Below are 24,202 nucleotides of genomic sequence, written 5' to 3' on the forward strand. Positions count from 1 at the left end.
GGGGTGGAGGACCCCGGCCGTGCGTCCTTTCAGCCACGGTGGGAGACGTAAAGAAATAATTTTAAACTTTAATTTAAAAATGCACTTTAAAATTTTAACTCAAAATATTTAAAACAATATTAATAAATCCCTAATATAATGTTAAATAATAAATACGTAATATATAATATGATGTCACTCTGGTTTTGAAGACTTTTTTAAGCCTTCTGTTGTATTCTTCATATTGGAGTCAGAAATTTCACCTTATCACATTTTCTACTATAAACACTGGCCATGTTTTACTAACTGTCTTTTATTGTTTACATATTTCTAAGTAGGAGGAGAAATGTGATTGACAGTTAGCTCGACCAACGTGGATTGAGAGGTGGAATTCCATCCTCCAATCCACGGGCACCATAGGAAATGTATAAAATTGAGTTTTGTAAATAAACTCGCCCTTTTTTCCTGCTTCGCTCACCAGCGTGTCCTCGTGTAGTTCTTCCCGTGTCCACTGTGACAATATATTAATAAATACATAATATTTTGAGCCAGATTACAATTATAATAAATAAATATCAATAATAATTCCCGATAAATATTAATGAAAATAATAAGAAAATGCCTGGAAAAAGAAAATATTATCTCAAGTCGGGATGTTCTTTGATGCATGATCTTTGTATATTTTCAGGTCTATTGAGCATCTCAGTGGAGCAGGCAGCAGGAACATCCCTGACTCAAGGACACCCTGGAATTATCGAGCCTTAAGGATGGAATAAATCAAAATGTCGATGTGTGTCTATGTATCGCTGACTTGGCAAAATATTCAAGGTCCCTGTGTCCTAGAGCTGAGCTGTCTTCATTTTAATACCCACCTGGACCTTAGGATATTCTCCAGGACATTATAATATCACTGGAACATCCACCTGGGTATTAAAATAACCACCTAGATATTAGAATATCCATCTCTATTCATTATAAACCCCACACTTTCCTGTGTCACCGGCTCCAGGTCACCCTGCCTTGTCGCAGGGGTGGAGTGAATTATTTCCAGAGCTCCCTACCAAGCTGGGATCCACATGCTTGGAAAATTCCAAACTAATCCCGGCCCAGGGGCAGCGCTTGGGAAAGCGACCAAAGCAGAACCGCTGGGTGTCAACAGCAAAATCCGGTGCGACTTGCCGGGTTTGTGGCCGACTCGGACAGAAATAATTACAGGATTTTGTCTAATTATGGGTTTGGCCCGGGGGGAGGGAACCGCACACCGGGAGCGGGTGGAAAACCGCGAGCGCCCGCCCCGCTGTGCGCTGATAAAAGCAGTGAGTGCCCCTAGCGCACAGAGCCCGGATAGCTCAGTCGGTAGAGCATCAGACTTTTAATCTGAGGGTCCAGGGTTCAAGTCCCTGTTCGGGCGTTACACTTTTTTCCTTTCTTTTTCACTGGTGCCGGTTTTTTTTTTTGCCCAAAAATTCCTTTTTTACACCCGCGCGCGGCCGGCGCTTCCCGCCGGAGTGTCCCGGCTGCGTCTGCGGGGAATCCTGGCAAAAAAAAAATAAAAATGAAGGAGAAATGTATGGAAAAAGGAGATCCGCCCGAACAGGGACTTGAACCCTGGACCCTCAGATTAAAAGTCTGATGCTCTACCGACTGAGCTATCCGGGCTCTGCTGCCGAGTGGGGCGCTGCTGAGGTATCACCGTACACAGGGAAGGGCGGCTGGAGGGATTTTCCTGCTTGTGTCCTCCCCTGTACCCCCATTATCTGCACCCCATTATCTCACCCCACTGTCTGCACCCCACTATTTGCACCCCACTGTCTTCGCCCCATTATTTGCACCCCCTGTCTGTACCGTCCCTCTTGCACCCCCCAATTCACCCCCTTCGCCTGAACCCCACAATCTGCACCTTCCTGCCTGCAAGCCCCTGACTGAACCTCACTGTCTGTACCCCATTATCTGCACCCCATTATCTGCACCCCATTATCCGTGATCCAGGCTCATCCCGCACATTCCTCTCTCCATGGGCTGGGGGAACATCCCGGGGACACTCAGGGGGACACCGAGGGACACCGGGGGACACTGGGGGACACCAGGTCCGGCTCTGTGCGATGCAGAGGGTGGCAGAGAATATCCCGGGGACATCGGGGGACACCAGCCCGGCTCTGTGCAATGCGGACCATCCCGGGGACACTCAGGGGGACACCAAGGGACACCGGGGGACACTGAGGGACACCAGCCCGGGCTCTGTGCAATGCGGAGCGCGGCCGGGAGATGGCCCCGCACCGCCCCGCGCTGCGCCCGCCATTGTCCGCCGCCTCCGCCGCGGTGCTCCCGCCTCCCTCCGGCTCCTCCCGCCTCCCTCCGGCTCCTCCCGCATCCCTCCGGCTCCTCCCGCATCCCTCCGGCTCCTCCCGCATCCTCCCGGCTCCTCCCGCATCCCCGGCCCCGCCGCCGCCGCCGCTCGGAGCAGGTAGGGCCGCGCCGGGGAGCGGAGGGAGCGGGGGGCTCTGCTGGGCTGGCTCAAAAAAAAAAAAATTGCTATTTTCTATTTCAATGTAGGTTTGTGTATCCGTGATTTCCCCTCCCGGGGGGGATGCGGATCCCGCTCGCCTTCCCGGCGCTGCCCAAAAGCCGCGGCTCGTCCCGGTGCTGCAGCGGGAACCCCAAAAGCCGCGGGGGGAACGCGGGGCTGCCCCTTCCCTTCCCAGGGCTCCGGAGGGGTCCGGGGGTCCCGGAATGTCCCCGCGGGTCGCGGGGATTTGGGGGGTTCGGATGAGCGGAACAATGAGCTGGAGCCCGAGGGACGGCGGAGTTTGGGGGACAGGGCTGGGGACGGGGGGGCAGGGACAGGGACAGGGATGGGGACAAGGACAGGGATGGGGACAGGGGCATGGAAATAGTGAGAGATGGGGATCACACGATCCTGGAATGGTTTTGCCTGTTGGTTTTGGGATTTGGACCCTCTGGTCCCCACCCCCCTGCCCTGGGCAGGGATGCCACCCTTGGGATCAGTGGCTGGGGACAGGGACAGGGACAGGGACAGGGACAGGGACAGGGACAGGGACAGGGACAGGGACAGGGACAGGCCAGCCGTGGTGGGGTGGCTCAATCCCAGCCCTAAACCCTCGCGGTTTTCGGGGCAGGAGGCTCCTGTGAGGACGCTGGCGGGATCCCGGATCCCTGCGGATCCCAAACCTGCGGGAACGCTCCCGGATAGGGAATTCCAGCGGTTCGGGAGCTGCTCCTGTGGGTGAGGGAGCTCCAGCCCTCCCTGCTCGTGTGAGCAGGGCTGGGATTGTTCCCGGGATCTGGGCCCAGCTCGGCGAGCACCAGCGTGACCAGGAAAATCAATCCTTGCTTCCCCGAGAGGGAGGGACGGGATTACAGGGAGCTGTGGGGTGAGGGAATATTCCTGCAGCCTGGTATTTCCACGAAAATCCATCCTTCCCTCCTGCTCTGAGAGGAAAGGGATTACAGGGAGCAGTGGGGTGAGGGAACATTCCTGGAGCCCAGATTTCCCAGGAAAATCAATCCTTGCTTCCCAGAGCAGCAGGGATTGGGATTACAGGGAGCTGTGGGGTGAGGGAATATTCCTGCAGCCTGGTATTCCCAGGAAAATCAATCCTTCCTTCCCAGAACAGCAGGGACGGGATTACAGGGAGCTGTGGGGTGAGAGAATGTTCCTGCAGCCCAGATTTCCCGGGAAAATCCATCCTTCCCTCCTTCTCTGGGAGGAAAGGGATAACAGGGAGCTGTGGGGTGAGGGAACCTGCCCATCCCGGATTTCCCGGGATAACCGCCCCGGCCAGGCTCCTGCCCCACCTCCTCGGCTCTGGAGCACCCTCCTGAATCCCAGAGGGAGGCTGGGGAGAGGATCCAGAGGATCCAGAGGATCCAGAGGATCGGCCCTCCCAGCCCTTCCTTCCCAAGCCTGCAGCCGGGTTTTCCTCGCCTGCTCCGTGTGGGAGCATTGCTGGGATTCACCGGGATTCACTGGGATTCACCAGGATTCACTGGGATATACTGGGATTCACCAGGGTTCAGGGATTCACCGGGATTCACCGGGATTCACCGGGATTCACTGGGATTCAGGGATTCACCGGGATTCACCGGGATTCAGGGATTCACCGGGATTCACCGGGATTCAGGGATTCACCGGGATGTGACAGCCGGAGCACAGGGATACCCCAGGATGGGAAGGGCTGTGCAAGGCCAGGGACTGGGAAGGCTCAGGGATCCCTCCACGGGCAGAGGAATTCCCAGCCCCATCCCGGTTTTCTGTGTCTGTGGCTTTTCCTTGGACTCCCGTGGCAATGGGAATCCTGCGGGATGAGCAGCTCCGGGACTGGGATGGGACTGGTGAGGATTATGGGGTCCTAAAAGGGTTTGGGGAGCACCTTGGGATGATCCCAGTCCTCCCTGAATCTCTGGGATGATCCCAGTCCACCCTGAATCCCCAGGATGACAATCCCAGTCCTCCTGAATCCCTTTTTTCCTTCCATGGGGTTGAATTTCCTGGATTTGGGGTTGATGGATGCGTTTGTGGCTCCAGAAATTAAACCCTCTGGGGGTTCCTTTATTTTATTTTCTTTTTTTCCTGTGATTTTTGAGATTTGCAATTCTCCCTGTTTTTTTGGGATTTGCGATTCCGAACTGGGAATTTCCCCCGTGTGCCAGGATGATCCATGTGCTCCCTGCATCCCCTCGGCCTGCGGGAGCATCTGGCTCCGGGAGAGGCGCCCCATGGCAACAGGGAAGGGGCTGGAGCGTTTTCCATGGATACGGCAGCGGGATCCATCCCCCGGGGCCGCCCCGGAGCGCCGGGATGAGCGATGGGCAGGGAGGGCCATCCCAAATCCATCCCCAATCCACCCAAAATCCATCCCAAATCCATCCCAAATCCATCCCCAAATTCATCCCAAAATCGATCCCAAATCCACCCCAAATCCATCCCAAATTCATCCCAAAATCGATCCCAAATCCACCCCAAATCCACCCAAAATCCATCCCAAAATCGATCCCAAATTCATCCCAAATTCATCCCAAATCCATCCCAAATCCATCCCAAAATCCATCCCCAAATCCATCCCCAAATCCATCCCAAATCCATCCCAAAATCGATCCCAAATCCATCCCAAATTCATCCCAAATTCATCCCAAAATCCACCCCAAATCCATCCCAAAATCGATCCCAAATCCATCCCAAATCCATCCCAAATCCATCCCAAAATCGATCCCAAAATCGATCCCAAATTCATCCCAAATTCATCCCAAATCCATCCCAAAATCCACCCAAAATCCATCCCAAAATCGATCCCAAATCCATCCCAAATCCATCCCAAATCAAACCCCAAATCCATCCCAAAATCCATCCCAAAATCGATCCCAAATCCACCCCAAATCCATCCCAAGTCCATCCTGCTGCTGATTCCCAGCGCATTCCGGGATGGGCTCCACATGGATCAGCCCTCGGGGGTGGTTTTGGGGTGTTTTGGGGCATTTTGGGGGCGATTTTGTGACGATTTTGGGGCAGTTTTGGGGGTGTTCTTAGTGTGGTTTTGGAGGCGTTCTTAGGGTGGTTTTGGGGTGATTTTTGAGTGTTTTGGGGTGTTTTGGGGTGGGTTTGGGGTGGGATTTGAGTGTTCTACAGCGTTTTGGGGGCAGTTTTGGACTATTTTAAGGGCTGTTTTCGAGGTGTTCTGGGGGCGAGTTTGGGTGTTTGTTTTTGAGGTGTTTTTGTGATTTTTGGAGTGGTTTTGGGGTGGTTTTGAGGTGTTTTTGAGGTATTTCTGATGTGTTTTTGTGATGTTTTGGGGGTGTTTTTGTGGTGGTATTGAGGTGGTTTTTTGGGTGTTATTGAAACGTTTTTTAGGAGTTTTTGTGGTGTTTTATGGGGTTGTTTTTGTGGTGTTTTATGGGGTTGTTTTTGTGGTGTTTTATGGGGTTGTTTTTGTGGTGTTTTATGGGATGGTTTTGGGGTGGTTTTTGAGGTGTTTTTGGGGTGTTTCTGGGGTGTTTCTGGGGTGTTTTTGGGGTGTTTTTAGGGCTCCAGCCCCTCCTGTCCCCTGTGCCGCCGCTGCCGGGTGGGTGGCAGGAGGAAGCCGAGATTTGCATGGGACACGGGCGGTGGCACCGGGGACAGCGCGACGCCGCCACCTCCAGCGTCCCCCGGGGGCGGCCCCGGCCCCGGAACCCGGCCCGGGACAGAGATTCCGACAGTCCCGGCGTGGGTGTGACACGGGGACAGGGACAGGTGGCTCCGGAGGTGGCTCCGGGGTCGGGGTGGGGTCTGGAGCTGGCTGGGGACACCGTGGGGTCCCCTGGTGCCAAGAGTGGGGGTGTCACAGCTGTCTTTGAAAGGGGGGATCTGTCACCCCCCTGTCCCCTCCATTGTCCCCTCCACTGTCCCCATCACAAACTCAGTTCCAGGAGGTGCCTCTCCACCTCTGTGCCACCCTTGTCCCCTCCACTGTCCCCTCCATTGTCCCTAATTGTCCCCAAGGCACTCACCTCCAGGGGGTGCCTCCCCCCTTCAGCCTTGTCCCCTTGTCCCCTCCAATGTCCCCTCTATTGTCCCCAGTTGTCCCCATCACAGACTCGGTTCCAGGAGGTGCCTCTCCACCTCTGTGCCACCATTGTCCCCTCTGCTGTCCCCTCCACTGTCCCCAGCTGTCCCCAACTGTTCCCAAGGCCCTCAGCTCCGGGAGGTGCCTCCCCCTTGTCCCCTCCACTGTCCCCAGTTGTCCCCAGTTGTCCCCAAGGCACTCAGCTCCAGGAGTTGCCTCCCCCTTGTCCCCTCTGCTGTCCCCAACTGTCCCCATCATGGATCCAGCTCCAGGAGGTGCCTCCCACCTTCAACCCCACCCTTGTCCCCTCCACTGTCCCCTCCATTGTCCTCTCCACTGTCCCCAACTGTCCCCAAGGCCCTCAGCTCCAGGAGTTGCCTCCCCCTTGTCCCCTCCACTGTCCCCAGTTGTCCCCAGTTGTTCCCAAGGCCCTCAGCTCCAGGAGTTGCCTCCCTCTTGTCCCCTCCACTGTCTCCAGTTGTCCCCAGTTGTCCCCAGTTGTCCCCAGTTGTCCCCAGTTGTCCCCAAGGCCCTCAGCTCCAGGAGTTGCCTCCTCCTTGTCCCCTCCACTGTCCCCAGTTGTCCCCAGTTGTCCCCAGTTGTCCCCAAGGCCCTCAGCTCCAGGAGGTGCCTCTCCCTTGTCCCCTCTGCTGTCCCCAGTTGTCCCCAGTTGTCCCCAGTTGTCCCCAAGGCCCTCAGCTCCAGGAGTCCTCCCCCTTGTCCCCTCCGCTGTCCCCATCATGGACTCGCTCCCTCCAGGTTCTCCCTCTTTTTTTTTTGGCTGCCTCACTCGGGGATTTGGGATTCTCTCATCCCAAACCTGCCCAGGGCAGGATTTCCTCCCGAGGGTGGAAATCCGTGGAAAACGATGGAAAAAAGCCTCTGGCAGCGTCCAGCTGCACATCCTGCCTGCTCCGGAGAGCTGGGCTGGGCTGGCCCTGGGAGAAAAATCAGCTGGAACGGCAGGAAAATCCTCCAGAACAGGTCGGAAGCGGGGCTGGATCGCTGGGATGAGATCCAGGCCTTTCCTGCTGCTCTCCCGAAAATTCCTGCTGGCGGCTCCTGGTGTGGGGATCCAGGGATCTGCCCTGGGATCCCCTCCCTGGCCATGGGGATCCAGGGATCTGCCCTGGGATCCCATCCCTGGCTGTGGGGATCCAGGGATTTGCCCTGGGATCCCCTCCCTGGCCATGGGGATCCAGGGATCTGCCCTGGGACCCCATCCCTGGCCACGGGGATCCAGGGATCTGCCCTGGGATCCCATCCCTGGCCATGGGGATCCAGGGATCTGCCCTGGGATCCCATCCCTGGCCACGGGGATCCAGGGATCTGCCCTGTGATCCTGCAGGATCCGTGTGGAGGAATGAGAGGAAGGAGGGATGGGGGTGTTCAGGGATCCGTCCTGGGATCTCACCCCTGGCTGTGGGGATCCAGGGATCTGCCCTGGGATCCCATGGGATCCTGCCAGGTTTCCCGGGATCAGGGTGGGCACAGGGGGGCTCCAGAGCCCCCTTTAGGGGTGGCACCACTAAAATTCCCATAAAACCCCTGCAGGGGGAGGCTCTGACCCAGCAGCAATTCCCGCTCCTGGACCAGCACCCGGAGGGCAATTCCGGGGGCTTTTCCATGGGATTTTCCAAACCCTTGCTCCTCTGGGAAGGGAAGGGGCTGAGCCACCTGCTCATGGTGTCCCCAAGCCAGGTGCCATCCCCTGGTGACAGGAAAACCCCTCAGGGGCAGCTTTCCTCCAGCTCTGTGGGGTCAAACCCCATTCCCACCCCATTCCCACCCCTTTCCCGTCCCATTCCCGCCCCATTCCCAGCCCGATTCCCGCCCCATTCCCACCCCATTCCCACCCCTTTCCCGTCCCATTCCAGCCCGATTCCCGCCCCATTCCAGCCCGATTCCCACCCCATTCCCGCCCCATTCCTGCCCCATTCCCACCCCATTCCAGCCCCATTCCCGCCCCATTCCCGCCCCATTCCCGCCCCATTCCAGCCCCATTCCCACCCCATTCCCACCCCATTCCAGCCCCATTCCCACCCCATTCCAGCCCCATTCCAGCCCCATTCCAGCCCCATTCCCGCGGTAATTCCAGCCCCATTCCAGCACCATCCCAGCCCCATTCCAGCCCCATTCCCACCCCATTCCCGCCCCATTCCTGCCCCATTCCCACCCCATTCCAGCCCCATTCCCCCCCCATTCCAGCCCCATTCCAGCCCCATTCCAGCCCCATTCCCGCCCCATTCCCACCCCATTCCCACCCCATTCCCACCCCATTCCCACGGCAATTCCAGCCCCATTCCCACCCCATCCCAGCCCCATCCCAGCCCCATTCCAGCCCCATTCCAGCCCCATTCCAGCCCCATTCCAGCCCCATTCCAGCCCCATTCCCACCCCATTCCTGCGGTAATTCCAGCCCCATTCCCGCGGCAATCCCAGCCCCACACGCCGCTCCGGGCTCCGGCGGGCTGCAGATGTTTGTCTTGGAGACCAGCATGGAGCTGCGGCTTCGTCAGCCGCAAAATCCACTCGGCAGTTTGTTGCTTTTGGGTCAAAAGCAGATTTTCCTCTGTTCGCCTTCCAGCTTTTGGGATTTCTGCTCTTCCAGGAAAAAGCCGCAGCTGCCAGCAAGGCCCGGAATGCCAGGGAAGGGAAGGGAACATTCCCGACCTCTCAGCCCCCTCCTGGAGCTGCTTTTTGCAGCTGGAGAGCACCAAAATCGCTGGACGAGCTGGTGCTGGGGGGCTGAGAGGGAACTGGGAAGGGACAAATCCCGTGGGAATTGTGGAGCTCATTAGGAACCATCTGGTCCTGCAGAGCTCGGGGTCAGGGGAGCCCCTTGGAGGGGGTGACGTGTCCAGGGGGTGACAAAAATCCCCCAGGACCGGCCTGGGGACACCCTGGGCTGGAGGGAGGTGGTCACTGGGGCACTTGTGGGGCTGGGGGAGGCCCCAGGGCTCTCCTGGCTCTGTTTTTTTAGGATTTTCCCCCAAAATGGGCACGGTGGTGGCCAGAGCTCCCAGTACAATGTTTGTTGTTACTGGGAAGGGGGAGTGGCTCCTTTTTACCCTAAATTGGGGCATCAACAGAGCATTCCTCATTCCCACCACCCATGGGTGCCCATCCATTAACCCCAAACTTTCCCCATTCCCACCACCCATGGGTGCCTATTATCCCATCATTCATGGAGTTCCCATCCATTCATCCCTACTTTTCCTATTCCCACCATCCATGGACACCCATCCATTCATCCCTCACCTTTCCTATTCCCATCATCCATGGAGTTCCTACCCATCAATCCCACACTTTCCCCATTCTCGCCACCAATGGGTGCCCATCTGTTCATCCCTCACCTGTCCCCATTCCCAACATCCATGGACACCCATCCATCAATCCCACACTTTCCTCATTCCCACCACCCATGGGTGCCCACCCCTTAACCCCTCACCTTTCCCCATTCCCACCATCCCTGGAGTTCCCATCCATTCATCCCTACTTTCCCCATTCCCACCATCCATGGACACCCATCCATCAATCCCTCACTTGTCCCCATTCCCACCACCTGTGGGTGCCCATCCATCAATCCCTACTTTCCCTATTCCCCCCACCCATGGGTGCCCATTATCCCATCATCCATGGAGTTCCCATCCATTCATCCCTACTTTTCCTATTCCCACCATCCATGGACACCCATCCACCAATCCCTCACCTTTCCTATTCCCATCACCCATGGAGTTCCCACCCATCGATCCCACACTTTCCCCATTCCCGCCACCCATGGGTGCCCATCCGTTCATCTCTCACCTTTTCCCGTTCCCAACATCCATGGCCACCCATCCCTTAACCTCCCACCTTTCCCTATTCCCACCACCCGTGGGTGCCCCTCCATTAACCCCTCACCTGTCCACATTCCCCCCACCCATGGGTGCTCACCCATCAATCCCTCACCTTTCCCTATTCCCACCACCCATGGGTGCCCATCATCCCATCATCCATGGAGTTCCCATCCATTAACCCCCCCACTTGTCCCCATTCCCCCCACCCATGGGTGCCCATCTGTTCATCCCTCACCTGTCCCCATTCCCAACATCCATGGACACCCATCCATCAATCCCTCGCCTGTCCCCATTCCCACCACCCTTGGGTGCCCATCCATTAACCCCACACCTTTCCCCATTCCCATCATCCATGGAGTTCCCATCCATTCATCCCTACTTTCCCCATTCCCACCATCCATGGACACCCATCCATTCATCCCTCACCTGTCCCCATTCCCACCACCCGTGGGTGCCCATCCATCAATCCCTACTTTCCTCATTCCCACCACCCGTGGGTGCCCATCTGTTCATCTCTCACCTGTCCCCATTCCCAACATCCATGGACACCCATCCATCAATTCCACACCCTTCCTCATTCCCCCCATCCATGGAGTTCCCATCCATTCATCCCTCACCTTTCCTACTCCCACCACCCATGGGTGCCCATCCATCAATCCCTACTTTCCCTATTCCCACCACCCTTGGGTGCCCATCCCTTAACCCCTCACCTTCCCCATTCCCACCATCCATGGAGTTCCCATCCATTCATCCCTACTTTCCCTATTCCCCCCACCCATGGGTGCCCACCCATCAACCCCCCACCTGTCCCCATTCCCACCACCCTTGGGTGCCCACCCATTAACCCCCTCTCTCCCGGTCCGCAGGCAGCCGGATCAGCAGGATGCCGTTCTCCTGACCCCGACCCCGGCACGATGTCGGGCCCGCGCGGCCCCGGCGAGCAGTGGCCGGCGCTGGAGTCGGTGGGGCTGAGCCGCAAGGAGCTGGCGCTGGCCGAGGCGCTGCAGATGGAGTACGACGCCCTGTCCCGGCTGCGCCAGGACAAGGAGCAGAGCCGCGCCAGGAACCAGCAGCTCCGCCAGCGGCCCCTCATCTCCTGGGACGACCCCGCCGACGCCAACGGCCGCGCCGGCATCAAATCATCGCGGGGGCTCTCGGGCTCCGACCCCGCGCTCAGCCACAGCGTCCCCGCCGTCCCCGAGGGTCCCCAAGCGCCGCCTGCGCCCGGCCCGGCGCGGCGGAAGGGTCCCCTGAGCGGGGATTACCTCTTCATCCTGGAGGGATCGCAGAGGGATTTCCTGGGAGAGCCCCTCAACGGCTCCCAGCCCCACAGCGCCGGCGGCTCCCCCAAAAAGCTCTCGCCGCCCCCGCTGCCGCCCCGGCACCCGCTGTGGGGCGGCCCCGAGGGCGGCCAGCAGCAGCAGCAGCAGCAGCGCTCGGGGAAGGCGTCCCCGCTGTCCCCAAAGGGCCGCGGCCAGCCCAGGGACGTCAACATGTTCTCGGTGGCTCAGGACAAGCTCCTGGGGCGCCGCATCTCCCAGGAGGATCCCTACGGCGTGGACGCCATCACCTGCCTCAACCTCAAGTCCACCTACGAGTCCGAGGTGCTGCGGGAGGCGTCCCGGGGGTGGAAGGAGGGCAGGAGCATCCTGGAGAAGGAATCGGGCGGGAAGCCGGTGGCTCGGAGCAAGACCATGCCCCCCCAGGTGCCCCCGCGCACCTTCGGGCCCCGCGCGGGCAACAGGAAGAACCTGGCACCCAACAGGAACCGCAGGATCTCCGTGGAGCCCGTGAGAGGCTTCCCGAGGCTGGGATTGGGATTGGGATTGGGATTGGGATTGGGATTGGGGCAGGGCTGGGCGCCCTTCTGGGTGGGTTCTCCTTGTCCCGTCCTCGTGGCTCCTTGGAATGTTGTGTGGGATGTGGGAAGAGGCATTCTCAGGGAATTCCATCCTTAATTCCATCCCCACCCTCCCAGAGAGGGATTTATTCCCAACATCCCATCCAAACCAGCACACGGAATCCTGGGATTTATTCCCCATGGAATCCCGGGATTTATTCCCAATATCCCATCCAAACCATCACACGGAATCCTGGAATTTATTCCCCATGGAATCCTGGGATTTATTCCCAATATCCCATCCAAACCAGCACACGGAATCCCGGGATTTATTCCCAATATCCCATCCAAACCAGCACACGGAATCCCGGAATTTATTCCCCATGGAATCCTGGGATTTATTCCCGATATCCCATCCAAACCAGCACAGGGAATCCCGGTATTTATTCCCAATATCCCATCCAAACCAGCACACGGAATCCCGGGATTTATTCCCGATATCCCGTCCAAACCAGCACACAGAATCCCAGGATTTATTCCCAATATCCCATCCAAACCAGCACACAGAATCCCGGGATGCTTTGGCTTGGAAGGGATCACCTGTGGCATCTCTGTCCCCACCGTGGTGGCCCTGGCTGCTCCAGCGGGGGGTCCGGGGGGTCCCCACGGGGGCGTGGGGCCCTGGGGTGGCCCCGGGCTGACGGGCTCGTGCCCTGCCCCACAGGTGGCCCCCCGGCCGCACGCCCTGGCCAACGGCTACGAGCTCTTCGAGGTGTCCGAGGAGCGCGACGAGGAGGTGGCCGCCTTCTGTCACATGCTGGATGTGTGAGTACCCAAAATAGCCCCAAACCAACCCAAATGGGGTTCAAGGCCACCAAAAGGGGCTTTAGGGTCACCAAAAGGAACTGCAGGGCCACCAAAGGGGCTTTAGGGCCATCCAGAGGGGCTTCAGGGCTGCCCCAAGGGGATTCAGGGCCACCAAAAAGGGCTTTAAGGCCATCCAAAGGGACTTCAGGGTCACCAAAAGGGTTCAGGCCCGCCCCAAGGGGATTCAGGGCCACCCTAAAAAGAATTCAGGGCCACCACAAGGGGTTCAGGGCCACCAAAAGGGGCTTTAGGGCCACCCAAAGGGACTTCAGGGCCATCCAGAGGGGCTTCAGGGCTACCCCAAAGCGATTCAGGGCCACCAAGAGAGTTCAGGGCCACCCAAAGGGATTCAGGGCCACCACAAGGGGTTCAGGGCCACCCAAAGTGACTTCAGGGCCATCCAGAGGGACTTCAGGGCTACTCCAAAGCGATTCAGGGCTACCCTAAAAGGATTCAGGGCCACCAAGGGGATTCAGGGCCACCCTAAAAGGATTCAGGGCCACCCCGAGGGAATTCAGGGCCACCCTAAAAGGGTTTAGGGCCACCAAGAGGGTTCAGGGCCACCCTAAAGGGGTTCAGGGCCACCCAAAGCGGATTCAGGGCCACCCAAAGCGGATTCAGGGCCACCCAAAGGGGATTCAGGGCCACCAAAAGGGGCTGTCCCCAAGGGTGCCGAGCCCTCATGGTGCCAAGGCCACCCAGGTGATTTTTGGGGTGGGGGGACATCCCCCCCCCAAATCCAGCGGGGTCCCTGAGCCGTCCCTGCCCCCACAGGCTGCGCTCCAGCTCCGGCACCGCGGATTACCCCGGCACGGGCCTGGTGTGGAACGCGGTGAGCGCGGGCGCGGGGCAGGCGGGGCACGGCGCCGGCCTGAAGGTGACCGTGGTGTGTGACAGCCTGCGGGAGCCGCTCACCTTCACCTGCGACTGTGAGTGCGGCCCGGCCGCGGGGAGGGCTGCGGTTCCGGCATTCCCGCTGTTCCCCGCCGTTCCCACCATTCCTGCTGTTCCCACCGTTCCTGCTGTTCCCACTGTTCCCGCCATTCCCAGCGTTCCCGCTAATCCCACTGTTCCCTCCAATCCCGCCATTATTGCCAATCCCACCATTCCCACCATTCCTACCGTTCCCACCCCTCCTGCTGTTCCCAACATTCCCATTGTTCCCATGTTTCCCACCATTCCCACCAATCCCACCATTCCCGCCATTCCCAGTCCTGCCTTTCACACCATTCCCACCATTCCCACTGTTCCCACCAATCCCACCAATCGCACCTTTCCCGCCAATCCCACCCTTCCTGCCATTCCCACCAATCCTGCCATTCCTGCCATTCCCGCCAATCCCACCATTCCCAAACCCGCCTTTCCCACCAATCCTACCGTTCCCATCTTTCCTACCAATCCTGCCATTCCCACCCTTCCCACCCTTCCCACCATTCCCGCCATTCCCTCCATTCCCAATCCCGCCGTTCCTGCTGTTCCCACCATTCCCAATCCCACCATTCCCACTCCCACCCTTCCCACCCTTCCTGCCATTCTCACCATTCCCAATCCCGCCCTTCCCGCCATTCCCATTCCCTCCTTTCCCGCCCTTCCCGCCCTTCCCGCCATTCCTGTTTCTGCCGTTCCCACCATTCCCACCATTCCCACCATTCCCAATCCCACCCTTCCTGCCATTCCTATTCCCGCCCTTCCCATCCTCGCCGCCATTCCCATTCCTTCCTTTCCCGCCCTTCCCGCCATTCCTGTTCCCGCCGTTCCCACCATTCCCACCATTCCCATTCCTGCCGTTCCCGCCATTCCTGTTCCCACCATTCCCACCATTCCCAATCCCGCCATTCCCATTCCTGCCGTTCCCGCCATTCCTGTTCCCACCATTCCCACCATTCCCACCATTCCCATTCCTGCCGTTCCCGCCATTCCTGTTCCCACCATTCCCACCATTCCCGTTCCCGCCATTCCCATTCCCACCATTCCCGTTCCCGCCATTCCCATTCCCACCATTCCCATTCCCACCATTCCCACTCCCGCCATTCCCACTCCCGCCATTCCTGCCATTCCAAATTCTGCCATTCCCACTATTCCCACCCTTCCCGCCATTCCCACTCCCACCATTCCCACCATTCCCCCACTTCCTGCCATTCCCGTTCCGACCCTTCCCACCATTCCCAATCCCACCATTCCCGCCGTTCCCACCCTTTCCACCCTTCCTGCTGTTCCCACCATTCCCATTCCCGCCCTTCCCGCCCTTCCCATTCCTGCCATTCCCACCCTTTCCACCATTCCCATTCCTGCCCTTCCCACCCTTCCCACCATTCCCACTCCCACCATTCCCACCAGTCCCCCACTTCCCGCCGTTCCCGTTGTTCCCGCCATTCCCATTCCCACCATTCCTGTTCCCGCCATTCCCACCATTCCCACCCTTCCCACCATTCCCATTCCCACCATTCCCACTCCCACCATTCCCACCATTCCCAATCCCGCCATTCTCATTCCCGCTGTTCCCGCCGTTCCTGCCATTCCCACCCTTCCCACCCTTCCCACCATTCCCAATCCCACCATTCCCATTCCCATTCCCATTCCCATTCCCGTTCCCGCCGTTCCCGGTTCACGCTCTCGGTCCCGCAGGCTCCTCCACCGTGGAGCTGCTGATTCACCAGGCGCTCTGCTACACCCACGACGAGCTGCGCGCCGCGGACGTCGGAGACTTCCTGCTCAAGATCTGCGGCCTCGAGGAGTTCCTGCAGAAGTGAGAGGCCCTGGGAGGAGAGGGGGAAAGAGGGGGAAAAACAGGGAAAAAAACAGAAAAAATGGGGAAAAAACAGAGGAAAAACAAGGGAAAAATGGGAAAAAAGAGGGGGGAAAAACAGGGAAAAAAACAGAAAAAATGGGGAAAAAACGGGGGAAAAACAAGGGAAAAATGGGAAAAAAGAGGGGGGAAAAACAGGGAAAAAAACAGAAAAATGGGGAAAAAAAACAAGAGAAAAACAAGGGAAAAATGGGAAAAAAGAGGGGGGAAAAAACAGGGAAAAAACCAGAAAAATGGGGAAAAAAAACAAGAGAAAAACAAGGGAAAAATGGGAAAAAAGAGGGGGGAAAAAACAGGGAAAAAAACAGAAAAATGGGGAAAAAAACAAGAGAAAAACAAGGGAAAATTGGGAAAAAAGAGGGGGGAAAAACAGGGAAAAAAACAGAAAAATGGGGAAAAAACGGGGGAAAACAAGGGAAAAACAGGGGGAAAAAGAGGGGGAAAAACAAGGAGAAACTGGGGGAAAACAAGGGGAAAAAACAGGGGGAAAAAATGGCAAAAAACCCAGGAAAAAAACAGAAAAAACAGGGAAAAAAACAGAGAAAAAACAGAAAAAATAGGAATAAAACAGGGAAGAACCAGGGAAAAAACAGGGAAAATCAGGGGAAATACACGAAAAAAAGAGAAACTAAGGGAAAACCAGGGAAAAAAAAACAGGGAAAAACCAGGAAAAATCAGGAAAAAATGGGAAAACCAGTAGGAAACCAGGGAAAAAATGGAAAAAACCAGGGAAAAATAGGGATAAACCAGGGAAAATCCATTCCAGGCGCTCCAGGGTGTGATGAACGCCCGGGGCTGATCCCGGCGAGCACAGCAGGAGCTGCTCCGCTCCTTTTTCCCCCTCTGGAGCCAAAATCCGCGTGTTGGGAATGTCGTTCCTGGCGGTGTCCGGGTGGGAGCTGCCAAAAAAGCTTTTTGGAGGAGAATTCCACGCCAAGGAGAGGAGCCCGGCTTCTCCCAGGCCGGGAAATCCCGGGAGAGGGATGTGGATCGCAGGCAGGTCCTGGCAGGATCCTGCAGCCGGGTCCTGGCAGGCTCCTCCAGCCGGGTCCTGGCAGGATCCTCCAGCCAGGTCCTGGCAGACAGGCTCCTCCAGCCAGGTCCTGGCAGGATCCTCCAGCCAGGTCCTGGCAGACAGGCTCCTCCAGCCAGGTCCTGGCAGACAGGCTCCTCCAGCCAGGTCCTGGCAGGATCCTCCAGCCGGGTCCTGGCAGACAGGCTCCTCCAGCCAGGTCCTGGCAGGATCCTCCAGCCAGGTCCTGGCAGACAGGCTCCTCCAGCCAGGTCCTGGCAGACAGGCTCCTCCAGCCAGGTCCTGGCAGGATCCTCCAGCCAGGTCCTGGCAGACAGGCTCCTCCAGCCAGGTCCTGGCAGGGGAAGGAGGGAGAACAATTCCTCATTCTTTGGCTTTCCTGGGGCCACAAAGGTCCCGGGGCAGGCGGGGCAGCGGCCCTGAGCCACAGCCAGGGCTGCAGGGAGGCGGGATCTGGGGAGGGGGAAGGCAGGAGGGACTTGGGGACACCCAGGAGGGATTTGGGGACACCCAGGTGGGATTTGGGGACACTCTAAACCGAATTTTGGGGCACTCCAGGTGGGATTTGGGGCACCCAGATGGGATTTTGGGGCACTCCAGGCAGGATTTTGGGGACACTCCAGGCAGGATTTTGGGACACCCAGGCAGGATTTTGGGGATACTCCAAGCTGGATTTTGGGACAGTACAGGTGGGATTTTGGGACACTCCAAGCAGGATTTTGGGACACTCAGGTGGGATTTGGGGGTTGGGGACCCGAGGTGGCATTTTGGGGCATCCAGGTGGGATTTTGGGACACCCAGCTGGGATTCCGGGCCGTGGGGTGACGTGTCCCCGTGTGTCCCTGTCCCCACAGCAAACACGCGCTGGGCAGCCACGAGCACATCCAGCACTGCCGGAAATTCGACATCGACATCCGGCTGCAGCTGCTGCACAGGAGAGCGGCACGAGGGGAGCTGGCCCGGACGGTGCGTGGGGACACCGGGGTCACTGTCACCTCTGGGGACACCGAGGGGTCACTGTCACCTCTGGGGGGACACCACGGGGTCACTGTCACCTCTGGGGACACCACGGGGTCGGTGTGACCTCCGGGGGACACTGGGGTCACTGTCACCTCTGGGGACACCACAGGGTCACTGTCACCTCCGGGGAACAATGGGGGTCACTGTCACTTCCTGGGGACACTGAGGGGTCGGTGTGACCTCCAGGGGGACACCACAGGGTCACTGTCACCTCCTGGGACACCACAGGGTCACTGTCACCTCCGGGGAACAATGGGGGTCACTGTCACTTCCTGGGGACACCGAGGGGTCGGTGTCACCTCTGGGGACACCACGGGGTCACTGTCACCTTCGGGGACACCACAGGGTCATTGTCACCTCCGGGGGACACCAGGGGTCACTGTCACCTCTGGGGACACCGGGGTCACTGTCACCTCCTGGGACACCACAGGGTCACTGTCACCCCCGGGGGACATCACGGGGTCAGTGTGACCTCCAGGGGGACACCACGGGGTCACTGTCACCTCTGGGGACACCACAGGGTCACTGTCACCTCCGGGGAACAATGGGGGTCACTGTCACTTCCTGGGGACACCGAGGGGTCACTGTCACCTCCGGGGGGACACCGAGGGGTCACTGTCACCTCCAGGGACACCACGGGGTCGGTGTGACTCCAGGGGGACACCAGGGGTCACTGTCACCTCCGGGGGATACCATGGGGTCACTGTCACCTCCGGGGGACACCACAGGGTCACTGTCACCTCTGGGGAACAATGGGGGTCACTGTCACCTCTGGGGACACCACGGGGTCACTGTCACCTCCTGGGACACCACAGGGTCACTGTCACCTCCGGGGGACACCGAGGGGTCCGTGTGACCTCCGGGGGGACACCACAGGGTCACTGTCACCTCTGGGGGACAATGGGAGTCACTGCCACCCCCTTGGGACTGCTCCGTGGGACACTGGGGGGTCACTGTCACCTCTGGGGACACCACGGGGTCACTGTCATCTCCGGGGGACAATGGGGGTCACTGTCACCTCCCTGGGACTCCTTCCTGGGACACCGGGGGGGTCAGTGTCACCTCCCTGGGACACTGGGGGGTCACTGTCACTTTTGGGGGACACCACGGGGTCACTGTCACCTCTAGGGGACACCGAGGGGTCGGTGTCACCTCCGGGGGACACTTCCGGGTGACTCCACTGGGTCACTGTCACCTCCTGGGGACACCGGGGGGTCACTGTCACCTCCCTGGGACACCTCCCTGGGACACTGCGAAGTTGGTGTCACCTCTGTGGGGCACCGAGGGGTCAGTGTCACTCCCTGGGACACCACAAGGTTGGTGTCACCTCCCCGGGACACATTGGGTTCGGTGTCACTTCCTGGAGCAATGACAGGTGGGTGTCACCTCCCTGTGTCCCCAGGCCAGCGATGACCGCAGCCCCTCCACCCTCAACCACTGCATCCACCTGCAGGAGCGGCCCATCAAACAGACCATCAGCAGGTACGGGGGTGGCACTGTCCCCGTGCCACCCAGGGGGACATGGTGGCATTGTCCCCAGTGCCACACAGAGGGCACACAGGCCACTGCCCCCAGTGCAACCCGGGGGGACACAAGGCATTGTCCCCGTGCCACCCAGGGGGACATGGTGGCATTGTCCCCAGTGCCACCCAGGGGCACACGAGGCACTGTCCCCGGTGCCACCCAGGGGGACACAAGGCATTGTCCCCAGTGCCACCCAGGAGGACACAGTGGCACTCTCCCCATGCCACCCAGAGGGACACGGGGCATTGTCCCCAGTGCCACCCAGGGGGACAAGGGGCATTGTCCCCAATCCCCACCCAGGGGGACACAGGCCACTGCCCCCAGTGCCACCCAGGGGAACACAGTGGCACTGTCCCCAGTGCCACCCGGGGGGACACAGTGGCACTGTCCCCAGTGCCACCCAGGGGGGCATGGTGGCATTGTCCCCAGTGCCACCCAGGGGGACACAGGGCACTGTCCCCAGTGCCACCCGGGGGGACACAGTGGCATTGTCCCCAATTCCCATTCAGAGGGGGACACTGTGGCACTGTCCCCACATCAGGGGCACACGGTGGCACTGTCCCCACATCAGGGGCACACGGTGGCACTGTCCCCGCGTGTCCCCGCGTGTCCCCAGCCGGGGCTGAGCGCTGTCCCCTGTCCCCCAGGCAGGCCCTGAGTCTCCTCTTCGACACCTTCCACAACGAGGTGGACGCGTTCCTGGCGGCCGAGGTGAGGCAAGCGGTGGCCTTGGGGTGGCCTCGGGGTCACTTCGGGGTCACTTCGAGGTCACTTCGGGGTCACTTTGGGGTCACTTCGGGGTGGGTCCTTTCCTCTTTTCCTGGTGGGATTCTCAGATCAGGAATCCTGGAATACCCGCGGTGGGAAGGGATCCACAAGGGATTATCAATCCCAACTCCTGGCCCTGCACAGACACCCCAAAACCCCACCCTGCACCCCAAAATTCCACCCTGAACCCCAAAATTCCACCCTGCACCCCAAAATTCCACCCTGCACCCCAAAATCCTGCACAGACACTCCAAAACCCCACCCTGCACCCCAAAACCCAACCCTGAACCCCAAAATCCTGCCCTGGGCATCCCTGGGAAAAGTGCTCAGCCACGCGGATGCTGCCCAGGACAGCCTCTGTAATGAGGGAAAATGGGGGAAAACAGGGAAAAACGGGATCAGGGGCACCCCAAAACCCCCAAACCACCCCAAAACCCACCCCAAACCCCATAGGACAACCCCACAAACTCTCCTGGAGCTCTGGCCATGCCCATCCCAACACCCTCCACCCTCTGGAGAAAGAATTTCCCCTAAAATCCACCTAAAGAGACGGGAACACCGTGAAGCTACGGCACAAATCCCTCTGTCCCCATGCTGGGGATGTGACAGGGGCCAGCTGTGGGGTCCCCCCTGGCAGGGCCAGCTCGGGGGTCCCGCTCAGCCCCTGTCCCCCCCGGCAGGGAGATGGGGACACGGGCACCCCAAAACCCCCAAAACCCATTGGGAAACCCCCAAATTCTCCTCGAGCTCTGGCCATGCCCATTCTCTGAGTGTCCCAGGATTGGGGAACTTTTCCCATTGCCCATCACCCTCCAGGGAAAGAACTTTTTCCCCTAAAATCCACCTAAAGAGACGGGAACACCGCAAAGCCAGGGGTGTGACAGGGGCCAGCTGGGGTGTCCCCCCTGGCAGGGCCAGCTCGGGGGTCCCACTCAGCCCCTGTCCCCCCCCCCAGCAGGAAAATGGGGGGAAATGGGGTCAGGGGCACCCCAAAACCCCCCAAACCACTCCAAAACCCATAGGAGAACCCCACAAACTCTCCTGGAGCTCTGGCCATGCCCATCCCAACACCCTCCACCCTCTGGTAAAAGAATTTTCCCCTAAAATTGACCTAAAGAGACGGGAACACCGTGAAGCTACGGCACAAATCCCTCTGTCCCCATGCTGGGGATGTGACAGGGGCCAGCTCGGGTGTGTCCCCCCTGGCAGGGCCAGCTCGGGGGGGTCCCGCTCAGCCTGGCAGGAAAATGGGGGGAAATGGGGTCAGGGGCACCCCAAAACCCCTGAAACCACCCCAAAATCCACACCAAAACCCATAGGGGAACCCCCAAATTCTCCTCGAGCTCTGGCCATGCCCATTCCCTGAGTGTCCCAGGACTGGGGATCCCTTCCCAAAGGGATTCCCTTCCCACCACCCTCGAGGGAAAGAACATTTTCCCCTAAAATCCACCTAAAGAGACGGGAACACCGCAAAGCTGTGGCACAGATCGTGCCGGGGGTGTGACAGGGGCCAGCTGGGGTGTCCCCCCTGGCAGGGCCAGCTCGGGGGGTCCCGCTCAGCCCCTGTCCCCCCCCGGCAGGAAAATGGGGGGAAATGGGGTCAGGGGCACCCCAAAACCCCCAAAACCACCCCAAAACCCATAGGAGAACCCCACAAACTCTCCTGTAGCTCTGGCCATGCCCATCCCAACACCCTCCACCCTCTGGTAAAAGAATTTTCCCCTAAAATCGACCTAAAGAGATGGGAACACCGCAAAGCTGTGGCACAAATCGTGCCAGGGGTGTGACGGGGGCCAGCTGGGGGGTCCCCCCTGGCAGGGCCAGCTCGGGGGTCCCACTCAGCCCCTGTCCCCCCTGGCAGGGGGATTTCTCGCCCAAGGCCGAGCGGGTGGTCCAGGCTGTCATGGCCATCTGCAACGCCCTGGCGGCCGTGGAGTCGCAGGAGATCACGGCTGCCCTCAACCAGATGCCGCCCTGCCCGTCCCGCATGCAGCCCAAAATCCAAAAGGTGAGACCCCCGGGGTGAGAGGGAGCTCAGGAGCTGCTAGAGGAGGGGGAAAAGAAAAGAAAAAAAAAAATCACATCTGGCTGCTCTCCCTCTTTTCCACCACGTGGAAAATCCCTGAATAGCCGGGAGCAGCCTGGAGCTGGCAGCACGGGGTGGTTACGTAAAATCCGCCTTGGCAGAGCCGGGCTGGAGCTCTGGGGTTTCTTGTGGTTTCTTTTTTTTATTTTGTGGGTTTTCTTTTTTATTTTTTAGTAGTTTCTCTTTTTTTTTTTTTTTTTTTTTTTTTTTTTTTTTTTTTTTTGTGATTTTTCCCTTTTTTTCTGTGGATTTTTTTTCTTTTTTTATTTCCCCCTTTCCCTCCACAGGATCCAACTGTTCTGGCCAAGAGGGAAAATCGAGGTATTTCTTCTCTTCTCCTGCTGCTCTTTCTGGGCTCAAGTTCGCGGTGCTTTTTCATCTCCAAACTCCTCCTCCCATTCTCGAGGCCAAAAAACGGGTTGGAAACCGGTCTGGTTAAACAAAAACAAAAAAAAAAAGGAGGATTTTGGGGGGTGTTGTTGCTCCTTGTGAACTCCAGAGGGGAAACCTGGAATTCCCCTCGCCCCAAATGGGAAGTTGGGAATTTTCCCTGTCATTAATTCATCCCTGGGTGGGGGGGAAGCAGCGCAGGGGGGCCCAAATCCGGATTTGAGGGATGGGTCCTTGAGGGATCGATGGATTCCTGAGGGATTGACAGATCCCTGCCCATTTCCCTTAGGGATTCATGGATTCCTAAGGGATTGATGGATCCCCGAGGGATTGACGGATCCCTGCCCTGTTTCCCTGCGGGATCAACGGATCCTTGAGGGATTAATGGATCCATGAGGGATTGACGGATCCCTGCCCCCATTTCCCTTAGGGATTCATGGATTCCTAAGGGATTGATGGATTCCTGAGGGATTGACGGATCCCTGTCCTTGTTTTCCTGAGGGATTCATGGATTCCTAAGGGATTGATAGATCCCTGAGGGACTGATGGATCCATGCCCCCATTTCCCTGAGATTTGATGGATTCATGAGGGATCAATGGATCCATGAGGGATTGGTGGATTCCTGAGGAACTGACAGATCCCTGCCCCATTTCCCTGAGGGACTGACAGATCCCTGCCCCGGATCCCTGAGGGATTGATGGATCCTTGAGGGATCTATGGATCCCCGAGGGATTGAAAGACCCCTGCCCCATTTCCCTGAGGGATTGACAAATCCCTACCCCAGATCCCTGAGGGATTGATGAATCCATGCGGGATCAATAGATCCTTGAGGGATCAAGGGATCCCTGAGGGACTGACAGACCCCTGCCCAATTTTCCTGAGGGATTGACGGATCCCTGCTCCAAATCCCTGGAGGATCGATGGATCCCTGAGGGACTGACAGATCCCTGCCGATTTCCCTGAGGGATTGACAGATCCCTGCCCTGGATCCCTGAGGGACTGACAGATCCCTGCCCCATTTCCCCAAGGGATTGATGGATCCCTGAGGGATCTATGGATCCCTGAGGGACTGACAGACCCCTGCCCATTTCCCTGAGGGACTGATGGACCCCTGCCCCATTTTCCTGAGGGATTGACAGATCCTTCAGGGATTGATGGATCCACAAGGGATTGATGGATCCCTGAGGGACTGACGGATCCCTGCCCCAGAACCCTGAAGGATCGACGGATCCCTGAGGGGCCAATGGATCCACAAGGGATTGATGGATCCACAAGGGATTGATGGATCCCTGAGGGATCTACGGATCCCTGCGGGACTGACAGATCCCTGCCCTGGATCCCTGAGGGATTGACGGATCCCTGAGGAACTGACAGACCCCTGCCCATTTCCCTGAGAGATCGACGGATCCCTGAGGGGCCGATGGATCCACAAGGGGTTGACGGATCCCTGAGGAACTGACAGATCCCTGCCCCAGATCCCTGAGGGATC

At 58.5% G+C, this 24,202-nt stretch overlaps 1 protein-coding gene and 2 non-coding genes across 3 annotated transcripts in view; 2 read left to right on the forward strand and 1 right to left on the reverse strand.

Moving 5' to 3' along the window:
* The first annotated feature begins 1,317 nt into the window (after positions 1 to 1,317).
* TRNAK-UUU (transfer RNA lysine (anticodon UUU)) lies at positions 1,318 to 1,390 on the forward strand. Its single transcript has one exon. It is a non-coding gene; the product is annotated as a tRNA-Lys (tRNA).
* Positions 1,391 to 1,565: 175 nt separating this feature from the next.
* On the reverse strand, positions 1,566 to 1,638 carry TRNAK-UUU (transfer RNA lysine (anticodon UUU)). The gene has a single exon. It is a non-coding gene; the product is annotated as a tRNA-Lys (tRNA).
* Positions 1,639 to 2,319: 681 nt separating this feature from the next.
* The window catches only part of LOC134561316 (phosphatidylinositol 4-phosphate 3-kinase C2 domain-containing subunit beta-like), a 38,484-nt gene continuing 16,601 nt past the window's right edge, over positions 2,320 to 24,202 (forward strand). The window contains exons 1-10 of the mRNA XM_063418201.1: positions 2,320 to 2,443; positions 11,245 to 12,168; positions 12,943 to 13,043; positions 13,860 to 14,014; positions 15,711 to 15,831; positions 17,779 to 17,890; positions 19,347 to 19,426; positions 20,116 to 20,179; positions 22,098 to 22,244; positions 22,610 to 22,643. Coding sequence (XP_063274271.1) covers positions 11,293 to 12,168; positions 12,943 to 13,043; positions 13,860 to 14,014; positions 15,711 to 15,831; positions 17,779 to 17,890; positions 19,347 to 19,426; positions 20,116 to 20,179; positions 22,098 to 22,244; positions 22,610 to 22,643 — 1,690 coding nt within the window. The 5' untranslated portion in view covers positions 2,320 to 2,443; positions 11,245 to 11,292. The remainder of the gene's footprint in view (positions 2,444 to 11,244; positions 12,169 to 12,942; positions 13,044 to 13,859; positions 14,015 to 15,710; positions 15,832 to 17,778; positions 17,891 to 19,346; positions 19,427 to 20,115; positions 20,180 to 22,097; positions 22,245 to 22,609; positions 22,644 to 24,202) is intronic.

The sequence above is a fragment of the Prinia subflava genome, chromosome 23 (genome assembly GCF_021018805.1).
Source record: "Prinia subflava isolate CZ2003 ecotype Zambia chromosome 23, Cam_Psub_1.2, whole genome shotgun sequence".
Lineage (NCBI taxonomy): Eukaryota > Metazoa > Chordata > Aves > Passeriformes > Cisticolidae > Prinia > Prinia subflava.